The sequence below is a fragment of the Ricinus communis genome, chromosome 5, assembly GCF_019578655.1.
Source record: "Ricinus communis isolate WT05 ecotype wild-type chromosome 5, ASM1957865v1, whole genome shotgun sequence".
Lineage (NCBI taxonomy): Eukaryota > Viridiplantae > Streptophyta > Magnoliopsida > Malpighiales > Euphorbiaceae > Ricinus > Ricinus communis.
The window spans coordinates 2,068,970-2,080,236 of NC_063260.1; the positions used below are offsets into that span (position 1 = coordinate 2,068,970).

Below are 11,267 nucleotides of genomic sequence, written 5' to 3' on the forward strand. Positions count from 1 at the left end.
TTTATTTGTGCTAATGCATAATTATTAATAATCTTATGATTTAACTTCTTAATTTAAAATATTTTATTTTAATTATATATATATTATATTATAAGAGAATAACTATATTTAGTATTTTACTTTAATAAATATTTAATATTACCATTTTACTTTAAAAATTAAAATTTAATAAAAATAATAGATATATATAGTAAATTAGTGGCATTATATAATCACTAATATTTTAATTATATTTAGCTATCACCTTATTTTAAAAAATATTTAATTATTTTATTTTATTTCATTAATATTTAATATTAAAATACATTTAATAATATCATTTTATTTTATTGATATTCAATGTTATAATAAATTATTATATAATAACATCAAAGCTATATATATATATATATATATATATATATTGAAATTCTACATGATGTGATTTATAAAATGTTATTAAGTAGAGCTTAATAAGAAAACTTAGCTACAATTTTATAATACAATATTGATGAACTAAAGAAGGAATATTATATATATATATATATATATATATATATATATATATAGATATATATATGGAAGTACACGCTATCAATTCTTTTCTAGATTAGAATCCTCAAATGAGGTCTTTATGGAATTATATGGGTGTTTGTTCATATTTTGATTCTTGTATTGGGAATTATGACAGGTATACTGGTAATTATATGGTTAGAATGAGAAATATATACAGGAATACAATAACGTATTGAATCTGAATATGCAGGTCATTTAAGAGTTCTTCAAGCTTTAGCGGATGGCATAAAACTACTTTTTAAAGAGAATATTTTTTCCTCTAGGAGGGATACTCATTTATTCAGTATCAGACTATCCATAGCAGTCATATCAATTCTATTAAGCTATTCAGTTATTCCTTTTGGCTATCACTTTGTTTTAACTTGTCTAAATATTAGTATTTTTTATGGATTATCATTTCAAGTATTGCTCTATATATATATATATTTATTTATTTAATTATTTATATTGAATTAAACCATCAAGGATTTAAAATAAAATAAATAGGTAAAAAAAATATTCAATTTTTAAGATAGACTATCAGATAGACTAAAGAATTGTCACTGAAATTAATTATGGATATTCTATGTTAAATATTAAAATTAAGCGAGGGATGACAATTTTTTTTTACGTTACAAAATCGGAAACAAAGGTGTTAATTATATTTATATTAATATGAGTTTATAGCTTTAAATAAAGTTGGAGAATAAGCAAAATGGCTTAGAGATTTCTTAGAAGATATTACATGGTGGTTAAAACTTGTATCTGTAAAGTATAAACTGCGACAATCAATCAGTTATTTGCAAAGCACAAAGTAAAATTTATAATGGCAAGTCTAGACACATGCGTCGTAAACATAATACTATTAAGTAATTACTTTAGAGTGAAATTATATCCATTGACTATGTAAATTCGAAAGACAACCTAGCGGATCCATTTACTAAAGATTTATCTAGAAATCAAGTAAATTGCTCGTCGAGAAAAATGAGATTAAAGCTTATGACTAAAGAGATTTCATAATGGTTACCCAACCTACCTGACTAGAGATTCCTATATGTGGGTTTAAAATGGACAATTAGGGGTTCAAAATAGACAATTAAACTATGTAAACTCGGTAAAAGCAATTTAGAGCTAGCTACTTCTTCTCATTTCTACGATGAAATTTACTTTATGAAATGTGTTATAGTATTAACTATGATTTTAATGATTCATAAAAGGGTATATAGGTCATCTATATGGATGTAAAATTAAAGTTGATTTTATGAGAGTTTTAAGGTTGAATTCTCTAAAGCATTTATGAAACGTGAAATTGTTCAGGGCTATGACGAGCATAATCATGAGAACTAACCAATATTCAAAGATATTATGTGTAAATATTATTGTCTTGATTTACACTAATTGTTGAACAGTTCAAGACATGATGTTCACTGGTTAACCAAATAAATCTGATAATATTTACTAAGCAAGGTTCAAAGGCAAAAGCTACCTTGCCCAATGCAACATATCTTATAATTATTTTTTCAAGTGTTTGTATATTATTTTGTACTTATTTTTTTCAATTTCCATTCATATGGGGATTGTTAGAAAATAATATTATTTTAATAGAATAATGTTAATTTATTTAAATTGAATGAGAAATTATATTAAGACATAACTTTGACTTATATCTCTTAAGAGAGTCATATCTTTTAGATAATATCTTTTAGAATTAGTCATGTCTTTTGGATAACGTCTCTTATGAGAGTTGTCTCTTCATAAATATTATATAAAATATTTTCTCTAACTATTTTTTCATAACTTGTTTATCTTTTTTTCTTAAATTTTTTTTTCATCTTATCTTGAGAGAATTAATATTGTTACTTCGTATTTCTTGTATATTGGGTTCCTACTTTTACAAGAAGAAATCATTGTATCATGGGATACAAATGTTATTAAACTCTTAGCACTAATAGGAAATAAATTTGTCTTAAATAAATAAAGTAAGACTATAACCTTTATTTGATTATAGATTTTTCTATACACTTTATTTTTTTAAATTTATTGTTTATATTTTATATAATAAAACACATATTAATTTTATCTTATTATGAATATTTTAATTTAAAATTTAATAACACCAAAATAACAGGTTTAATATAAAAAAGAAATTAAATTTATTTACTATTGTTACCAATAAGAATACTTAATTATAGTTAAAAATAATAATCATTATATCATTTATAATAATTATATGTAATAAATATGTATCAATAATGTCTATATTAATGATAACTTATTATTTTACTTGTTTGACTATTTATAATTAATTTAATTAGAATAAATCTTTCATTCCTCAAAAAGGAAAGGGGAATGAGTGATTCCCTTTGATAAGATAATTTCGTTGGGATCCTAGAATGACTTTTGACGAACTAAACACCAATAATGAAAATCACTTATTTTTATTCATATTTTCACCTTATTTTTTCATGAACCAAACCACTCCTTTATTATTCTTTTAAAGACTAAAATTGTTTATCTATCTTAACATACTTAGTCTATACTTAGTTGCACAGAATGCAATATAATTTAATTTAACTACATATTGGGATATAATTATCATTAATATACTTTTATATTTGTTTAGCTTTTATATATATGAATTAAATGTATGGAATGCAATTCCAGTTTATAGTTTATAAGTCTAAACAAATGTAATTTTAAAAGAAAAATAATTGTATAAAGATTATAAAATATTGAAAAATTATGAGAGTCAAAATGATAATATTAATAATAATTACTAAATATAAAATAATTAGAAAGGTCTAAAATGATATTTTATGAAACTTATAATAATCAAATATCAGCTTTTCTTATCTGTCAATGCATATATAATACATAGATTCATAAGTTTTTGCTTGGATTAAAGAGTTTTGAAATATAAAAATTTAACCAAAATTTATATATTTATAGTCTATAAATTTTAAAATTTTATTAAAAAATAAACATAAAAATAATTGATTAATAGTTCAATTTTTTTCTTTATTTGAAACTAAAAATAATTTTGAGATAATATAAAATTTGTTCTATATGATATTTAAATAAAAAATTAATATAACAATACATAATTCTTTTAAAGTAATAGATCTTTTAAAATTTCTTACCTTCTAAGTCGAATTAAAATCTTAAGAAATAACAATTTTAGAAAATAAATTTTTTTAAAATCCATCCATTTATATATTTTTAGTTAACAAATAATGAATTTAAACTAAATTCTTAAATTTTATAAAATTCTTCATTTAAAGTAAAATTCCACAATTCAAACTACTCTTAAAAAATTGAAAAGATAATAATTGGATTTAGAACAAATAGAAGCCCTAATAGTTTATTAAGCCAATTATTTTATTCTTAGTGCTGCGTACGTATCTCCCACAGCTAGACTCTAACTTCTTTTTTCTTTTATTTCCTATTTTTTTGTTTAACTCATTGGACTTTCTAATAACTTTATATCTTTACGAGTGATAAAACACAATTTTAAAAATTTTAACATAGCTACAGCTTCATCATCATAATTATTTACATCACCTATAATAATATTATATACACTACTTTAATTTAATTACATGCAAAAAGAAAATCAGGAAAATAATAAAAGAATATTAGTGAAAAAAAATTTAATGGTGGGAAGAAATTTGTAAGCCAATAGGAATTAATAGTCTCTATTAAATCACAAAATTACTTTTCTTTCTTTCATACTATTTAATATTAATGTCTAATATTATCTTGGTTATTTGATTTATATTTTTAGTATAATACATATTTAAATATTTAAATTTTTATTATTTAGTAACTTCAATATTTTATTTTTCAATTTAATTTAACAAACACCTAAATTCTATTTTTATAATCTCTTAAAAATAATTTTTTATTTAACTTAACAAACACCTGAATTTTATTTCATGATGATATTAAATACTTATGCATAATAAATGTAGAAATATTAGATAGAGTATATTAAAATTGTTTAGATAACACACATAATACAAGTTAAGGCATCTATTAAATTAAATCAAAAGTTAAAGTGTTAAAGTAACAAATTGTCGAAGTTTAAGTATCCAAATATTGGCTTATATTTCCAAACAAAAATCAATACGCTACTTAGAACATAATAAAACATTAAGGACGCAATAACAATAACTAGAAAAGTTCAGGGATGAAAATATGGTTTTGCCTTCAATAAACCATCAGGCCTCCTCTCTACCATAGGCCACAGCACTCGTGAAATTATCCCGCGCCAAAATCAAAATGTATGTTATATATACAAACTCAAAATATGGTTTAATCAAGCGGTTCAGATCGACTCTTGGCTCTATACGATCAATCTCAACCATCCATTCCAAAATCAAAGATATGGTCTCAAAAGGACTTAACCACCAGATACTTAAATTCTACAAAGAACTTCATTCTTCTGATATCTATGCTAACGCCTACATTATTCCTTCAGTAATCAAAGCGTGTTCTTTCTCTAATTGCCATCATTTTGGCATTCAACTTTACAGCATTGTTCTTAAATCAGGCTTGGACTCTGATTTTGTTATTTGTAATTCCTTCATTTCATTTTATGCGAAATCATCTTGCACTGAGTCTGCACTTAAAGTGTTTGATACAATGCCTCTAAAAGATCCTATCTCTTGGAATTGTATCATAAATGGTTATTTTCAAAATGGATATTTCACTCAAGGGTTTATAATGTTTAAGGAAATGTATGAATGTGGTATTGTGCCGAAACCTGAGTTGGTTGCTAGTGTTGTATCAGTTTGTGTACGCTTAGGAGATATGAAACTTGGAAGAGCAATTCATGCACTTGTTCTTATTGATGGGAGGATTGCGAAAGAAATTTTTGTATTGACTTCTTTAGTTGATTGGTATTTTAAATCTGGTGACTCGTTAATGGCTTTACGTGTATTTGATCAAATTGAGGTGAAAAATGTAGTTTCTTGGACTGCACTGGTTTCAGGGTGCTCTGCGAATTTAGACTACAATATGGCCCTTGATTGTTTTCGAGCAATGCAGATCAATGGGGTTAGACCTAACAGGGTCACGTTGATTGCAATATTACCGGCATTTGCTGAGTTGGGTTGTGCTAAGACTGGGAAAGAAATTCATGGATATGCATTTCGACATGGATTTGATTTGGATCATCATTTTTTATCTTCTCTTATTCACATATATTGCAGAAGTAGGGAAGGTTTGCAGCTTGCTAAACTTACTTTTGAGAGATCAAATGTTAAAGATGTTGTGATGTGGAGTTCGATTATTGGGAGCTATTGTCGAAGTGCGGATAGCATTGAAGCTCTGAAGCTCTTCAGGTGGATGAGAGCAGATGGAACAGAACCAAACTCTGTGACCTTATTGGCAGTAATCACTGCCTGTACAACTTTAACTTCACTTAAGAATGGATATGGAACGCATGGCTACATTGTGAAATGTGGCTTGAACTTTGATACTTATATTGGGAATGCACTTATTAATATGTATTCAAAGTGTGGCTGTGTTGTAGCATCGCATCAAATTTTCAAAGAAATGCATATTAAAGATTCCGTGTCGTGGAGCACGTTGATCACTGCTTATGGATTACATGGTCATGGGAAAGAAGCTTTGTGTCTTTTCCATGAGATGCAATTGCAAGGAGTTGAACCAGATGCCATGACATTCCTCGCTGTATTATCAGCTTGTAATCATTCTGGCCTTGTTAAAGAGGGACAGCAGATCTTTGATAATGTGAAGAAAGATGGAAAAGTCTCACTAACTGTTGAGCATTATGCTTGCCTCGTTGATCTTCTTGGGAAGTCAGGGAAAGTTGATGATGCCTTTGATATTTTGCGAGCAATGCCTATGAAACCTAGCACAACAATATGGAGCTCTTTGGTGTCAGCTTGTAAAATTCATGGACGATTAGAAATTGCTGAAAGGCTAGCACAAGAGCTTATAAAATCAGAACCTTCAAATGCTGCCAACCACACTTTGTTGAGTATGATTTATGCTGAATCAGGTAACTGGTTTGCTGTAGAAGACGTGAGGAGGCTCATGAGAGTACAGGGACTAAGTAAATGCTATGGGTTTAGCCAGGTTTCAGCAGGAAATTAGGATTTCTGGTGTGGCAAATGTCTTTTAACAACTCTATTTTTCATTCAGTTCAGTTGTACAGTAAGGGTGATGCCTCCTAGCTCCCCAAACATAACCCATTAGTTCTTAGGACACCAGAATTTGTAATATGTACAGAAAAGAGACAACAAAGAGATGATTTGCACTGATGTAACAGACAATCATGGTGCTCACTTGAGTCTTTTAATGAAGTAAATTATATATTCTTTTTTCTATTATTCAATTATTGCCCGTGCAAAAGTAATTAGGTCTTCTATCTTTTTTTTTACTCTTTTTTTTTTTTTCTCTTTTAACAAATATCTAAATGCAATAAGCTATTTCATTCATCTCCACAATTTTGCAAGAAGACCAAACAGAAAAGTAAACCAACAGAAGCAGGATACGCTTGAGATTTACAAATTGATATCTAGTCTTTTGAGTTTTGAATTTTTTAATTATTTTCTGAAAAGCTTTTCAGAATTTACTTTTATAATTTCGGTTTTTAGAAACTGATAGAATATTTAATTTTTTAAATAAAGTTATTTTTAAAATCATAAAACAATTTAAAAAAAAAAATCGTCATATCTGCTTTGAAAAGCTACAGAAACTCACCAGGCAAAAAAAGAAAAAGAAAAAAACAGAAAAAGAAATGCATATAACTTGCAAATTAAGGTTTATTATTATCCACTCTTTTGACATTTGTAAATTGCAGGATTGCAGTTTGAAACCTAACCATCTGAACTGTCCTATAAATCTAAAACAGACAAGAAACGAACAAAAATCAATAATGCATTCAAAACTAAAGAACTATGAATTTCCGTACTTATGAACGACATGAAAAGATTTATAGAACACGTCCGTACAGCGGCAAACCATTACGCGTCCCTTCTTCAGTTATGTTGCCCTCAAAGTCCCATCTCTTATCCCTTTGCTCGTACAATCCATGCCCACATGATAGCTTCTGGGTTCAAGCCACATGGCCATACTCTCAACCGCTTGATCTATATTTACTGCAAATCATCGAAACTCTCATATGCGCGCAGCCTGTTCGACGAAATCCCCCAACCAGATATAGTTGCAAGAACAACGTTGATTAATGCGTATTCTGCTACTGGGCATTTAAAACTTGCAAAAGAGATGTTTTATGAAACTCCGTTGATTATGAGAGACGCTGTTATTTACAATGCTATGATCACTGCTTACTCGCATAATAATGATGGTCATGCTGCTATTGAACTATTCTGTGACATGAAAAGGAATGATTTTAGGCCTGATAATTTTACTTTTACTAGTGTTCTTGGTGCACTGGCACTTGTAGCTGAAAATGAAAGGCATTGCCAGCAGCTACATTGCACGGTGGTGAAATCTGGAACATGGTTTGTTACTTCAGTGTTGAATGCATTAATATCTGTTTATGTTAAGTGTGCATCGTCGCCATCAGTAATATCGTCGTCCTTGATGGGTGCAGCTAGGAGATTGTTTGATGAAATGCCTGTAAGAGACGAATTGTCGTGGACGACTATTATTACTGGGTATGTCAAGAATGATGATCTTGATGCAGCAAGGGAAGTTTTTGATGGGATGAGAGAGAAATTGGTGGTGGTATGGAATGCAATGATTTCAGGTTATATGCATCGTGGGTTATATCAAGAAGCATTGGAGATGTTCAGGAAGATGTATTTAGCAGGATTAAAATTGGACGAGTTTACATACACTAGCATTATAAGCGCTTGTGCGAATGCTGGTTTTCTTCAGCATGGCAAGCAAGTGCATGCGTACATTTTAAAAACGGAGGCCATGCCTTCACCAGACTTTTCATTGCCTGTGAATAATGCGTTGGTTACATTATACTGGAAATGTGGTAAAGTTGATGAGGCGCAAGAGGTATTTAATAATATGCCAGTGCGAGATCTTGTATCCTGGAATACAATTTTATCTGGGTATCTTAATGCTGGGCGCATGGATGAAGCTAAAACCTTTTTTGAAGAGATGCCTGAGAAGAACATTTTGTCTTGGGTTGTAATGATATCAGGATTAGCTCAAAATGGGTTCGGGGAAGAGGGTCTAAAGCTGTTCAACCAGATGAAATTACGAGGTTTTGAACCGTGCGATTATGCATTTGCAGGAGCTATTACTTCTTGTTCTATGCTTGGATTATTGGAACATGGACGCCAACTGCATGCTCAACTTGTACGGTTTGGGTTCGATTCAAGTCTTTCAGCAGGAAATGCACTGATAACAATGTATGCAAGATGTGGTGTTGTTGAAGCTGCACGCACTTTATTCCTTAGTATGCCTTGCGTTGATTCAGTATCATGGAATGCCATGATTGCAGCACTGGGGCAGCATGGATATGGTGTTCAAGCAATTGAACTTTTTGAAGAGATGTTGATAGAAGGTATATTGCCTGATCGGATAACTTTTCTCACAGTTCTCTCTGCTTGTAGCCATGCTGGTTTAGTTAAAGAAGGGCACCGTTACTTTAACTCAATGAGTCGTGTCTACAGAATAACCCCAGGTGAAGATCATTATGCCCGTGTTATTGACTTGTTATGTAGAGCTGGGAGATTCTCAGAGGCAAAGAGCGTAATGGCATCAATGCCTTTTGAGCCTGGTGCTCCAGTTTGGGAGGCTCTTCTTGTAGGTTGTCGTCTACATGGGAACATGGATCTGGGTGTTACAGCTGCAGAGCGACTCTTTGAGCTGAAGCCCCAACATGATGGAACCTATGTACAGTTGTCAAACATTTACGCTGTAGCAGGGCGATGGGATGATGTGGCTAAAGTGCGGAAGTTAATGAAGGACCGAGGGGTGAAGAAAGAACCTGGTTGTAGTTGGATTGAAGTTGAAAGCATGGTTCATGTATTCTTGGTTGATGATGCTGTTCATCCTGAGGTACTAGCGGTTTATAATTATCTTAATCAGCTGGGCCTGGAAATGAGAAGATTAGGGTATGTCCCAGATACAAAGTTTGTGTTGCATGATATGGAGTTTGACCAAAAAGAAAATGCCTTGTCCACTCACAGTGAGAAGCTTGCAGTTGCTTTTGGACTTATGAAACTTCCCCGTGAAGCCACTGTTAGGGTTTTCAAGAACCTTAGGATCTGTGGTGATTGCCATAATGCAATCAAATATATATCAAAAGTTGTCGAGAGGGAAATTGTTGTGAGAGATGGAAAGCGGTTTCATCATTTTCGGGATGGTAAATGCTCTTGTGGTGATTACTGGTAGGAAATTTCTGACAAGTCAGAGAGTTAAGATGCAAATTTAGACATTTGCTTGGGATGTGGTGGCCCTTAAAGAAATGCAGTCTTGCCTTAAAAAATATATCAAAAGTCTGAAATATTTAAGGTTCAAGTCAAACATTTGTTGGTCTTTTGGCGGTTCTTCAAAATGAAGCATTGCTTTGAAAATATTTATTAGGGAAACTGTTGTCACAAATGGAAGAGGTATCATCATTTCAGGGGTGTTGAATTGCAGTGATTACTTATAGGCAGCTTCTGTTAAAATATCAAACAGTTAAGAGTTCACATCAGAAATTTGTTTGGCTTCCGGTGAAGTTCCTAAATGCAGCCTCGCCAGTTGCCTCAGTGAATGCCTGTATACGATTCTTTTCAAAAGTTAATACAGCATTGTCACACTAACCAAAGGCTTTAGTTTTCTTTTTCACTTGAAACATTCATTTATCAGAGTTTCCTTTAATAGAAATAGGAGCTCAAGAAGAAGTGACTTGTATTGCAATCTCCAAAGGGATGATTGATTTTTCAACGGGGGGTAGCACTGCGACATTTGTTATAGTAATTCTATCAAATGGGGAATTATCATTGCTTGTTTTGAAAAACTTTTCTCAAGTAATGCATTTCACATATTACTTCTAGCCATTGCAGTGATTGCATATGTTGTAGCCAATATGGTTCATGAGCAAGCCAGCCTTCTTGTCAATGCAGAAAGGATGCGGACAATCACAACTGGACTTTCATACTGGATAGAGAAATGCAGCATTTGCCTCTTACAGTTCGAGGTTTTGCCCCATGATCCTGTTGCTTCACAGCAGGTATCAAATGCTTGTGTTCTTCTTTGACATGTTTTTTGCAGGATTGTAGATCACATTAAACCTCAGAAATCAGTCAGAAAGAAATTTTCAAACCTCGAGTTATCAACTCGCTGCTGTAAAATTCTTCTGTGGATTCGCACTAGGATTAATCAATCAACGCGAGATGAAAGGGTTGTGGTTGAAGTTTTAAGATTCTAATGATTTCTAATCAAGCTCAAAATAGAAGTCTTTTAGGCTAGGACTACATGAGAGCAGTTTTGTGCCTTCAGCTTTAACCAAATTTGCTTGGAAATCTCAAAAATTGGCAATATAGTTTCTGCAACAAATGTTATATCATTTCCATCTTGACATGATCTTATGGACCTAGAGTTTGAAGAGAGTCACATAGGTAGCTCCTCAGATTTTTGGGTTTGATAACTGGTAACCTTAGAAGCATTTCCGGAGAATAATTATTCATCTTTCTGTGCAATATTTGCCATTTGCCTATTTATTAGAATGGCCTTCATGAACCAATTGTTTTTCTTCAAATATCATGCTTTGAGTAATGAAATCTGCTTGA

General features: G+C 30.9%; 2 protein-coding genes across 2 annotated transcripts; both read left to right on the top strand.

Moving 5' to 3' along the window:
* Positions 1-4,784: 4,784 nt before the first annotated feature.
* On the top strand, positions 4,785-6,893 carry LOC8268718 (pentatricopeptide repeat-containing protein At4g31070, mitochondrial). Its single transcript, XM_002521617.4, has one exon. The coding sequence runs from the start codon at positions 4,816-4,818 to the stop codon at positions 6,655-6,657; it is 1,842 nt and encodes a 613-aa protein (XP_002521663.2). The 5' UTR covers positions 4,785-4,815; the 3' UTR covers positions 6,658-6,893.
* A 126-nt stretch (positions 6,894-7,019) lies between these two features.
* LOC8268719 (pentatricopeptide repeat-containing protein At1g25360) lies at positions 7,020-10,535 on the top strand. Its single transcript, XM_015720838.3, has one exon. The coding sequence runs from the start codon at positions 7,480-7,482 to the stop codon at positions 9,883-9,885; it is 2,406 nt and encodes an 801-aa protein (XP_015576324.1). The 5' UTR covers positions 7,020-7,479; the 3' UTR covers positions 9,886-10,535.
* Positions 10,536-11,267: the final 732 nt, after the last annotated feature.